The sequence below is a fragment of the Mandrillus leucophaeus genome, unplaced genomic scaffold, assembly GCF_000951045.1.
Source record: "Mandrillus leucophaeus isolate KB7577 unplaced genomic scaffold, Mleu.le_1.0 Scaffold912, whole genome shotgun sequence".
Lineage (NCBI taxonomy): Eukaryota > Metazoa > Chordata > Mammalia > Primates > Cercopithecidae > Mandrillus > Mandrillus leucophaeus.
The window spans coordinates 148879-150644 of NW_012109942.1; the positions used below are offsets into that span (position 1 = coordinate 148879).

Genomic DNA, 1766 nt, shown 5'->3' on the forward strand with positions numbered 1-1766 from the left:
ACTACACCCAGCCCTCCAATGCACTTTAAATCACCTCTAGATTACTTACAATACCTCATACAAGGTAAATGTTATATAGATAGCTGTTCTTTTAATTTGTATTTTTTTTGGTCATATTATTACTTTATTACTTTTTTTTCTTTTCTTTTCTTTTTTTTGAGACGGAGTCTTGCTCCGTCACCCAGGCTGGAGTGCAGTGGCGTGATCTCGGCTCACTGCAAGCTCCGCCTCCCAGGTTCACGCCATTCTCCTGCTTCAGCTTCCCGAGTAGCTGGGACTACAGGCGCCCGCCACCACGCCCAGCTAACTTTTTTGTATTTTTTAGTAGAGATGGGGTTTCACTGTGTTAGCCAGGATGGTCTCGACTCCTGACCTTGCGATCCGCCCGTCTCGGCCTCCCAAAGTGCTGGGATTACAGGCATGGGATTACAGGCACCGCACCCAGCCTGATTATTACTTTTAAAAGATACAGATGGAGTATCGATATGTAGTACAGGCTGGAGTATAGTGGTTATATTCACAGGCACGATCCCGCCACTGATCAGCAGGGGAGTGGTGATATATTGTTTTTCATTGTTTTTTCCACATATATACTATATATATATTCATATTTGAGATAGAGTCCCACTCTATCACCCAGGCTGGAGTGCAGTGGCACGATCTTGGCTCACTGCAACCTGTATCTCCGTGGTTCAAGCAATTCTCCTGCCTCAGCCTCCCGAGTGGCTGGGATTACAGGCACATGCCACCACACTCAGCTAATTTTTGTATTTTTAGTAGAGTTGGGGTTTCGCCATGTTGGCCAGGCTGGTCTCGAACTCCTGACCTCAGGTGATCCACTTGCCTCGGCCTTCCAAAGTGCTGGGATTACAGGTGTGAGCCACCGCGCCAGGCCCACAGTCATTTTTGAAGGAGGGCACCTGCATTTTCATTGTTCACTGGGCCCTGCGAATTATATCGTGAGAAAGGGAAAAGAAAGAAATTAAAGAGAGGGAGGATTTGAAGAGGAAGCAAAGATGAAGGAAAGCATAAAGCAGAGAGAAATAAATATTAACAGATTTTGGACACACACAGAGAAAAACTGAGAGGCAGAGACAGGATTGGAGGAGACCAGGGAGACGGCGAATCCCAGAGAGTGAGACAGAGAAGAGATCCCAGAGCCACAGAAAGGCAGCACTCACCTGGAGTCCGAAGGAGAGACAAAGACAGGGGAAAAAAGAAACCAAGAGAGGCAGCTCTGAGCGAAGCAGAGAGAGGCCTCAGAAGCCAGGAGCGGCAGAGGACAGAGGGAGGAGACTGAGTCCAAGGTATGGGAGAAGGGCCGGGTCCAGGCTGTGCGGGTCCCAGCCGGAGGTGGGGCCTCACCTGTGTGCCCGTCTGGCCTGCATGGGCCAGGGCAGTTCCCGGGAAGGGTGGGGGTCCTGCAGCTCCATCTGGGTGACTTCTGTGAAGGCCTTTCTGCTCCTTTCTCCAGCCTCCTCCTCCTTCTCCTCCGGTGCCCCCCAAGGCAGCGCCCCAGGGCCTTGGTACCGAAGGGTGGCAGCACTGGGCAGCTCGTTCAGCACAGAGGACAGCGATGGGCCTGGGGAGGTGCAGGGGGCTGGGAAGACCCGGGAGTCTGGACCCAAATTCCTCCTCCCTCAGACCAGGAAACCAGGCCTCAATCTCCTCTTCCCTCAGACTCAGGAGTCCAGACCCCCAGCCCCTCCTCCCTCAGACCCAGGAGTCCAGGCCCTCAGCCCCTCCTCCCTCAGACCCAGGAGTCC

At 52.5% G+C, this 1766-nt stretch overlaps 1 protein-coding gene across 1 annotated transcript in view; it reads right to left on the minus strand.

The window, feature by feature from the left end:
- Positions 1-1766, minus strand: part of LOC105531837 — a 33175-nt gene that overhangs the window by 18543 nt on the left and 12866 nt on the right. The window contains exon 2 of the mRNA XM_011969834.1: positions 1366-1582. Within this exon, the coding sequence (XP_011825224.1) occupies positions 1366-1582 (217 nt within the window). The remainder of the gene's footprint in view (positions 1-1365; positions 1583-1766) is intronic.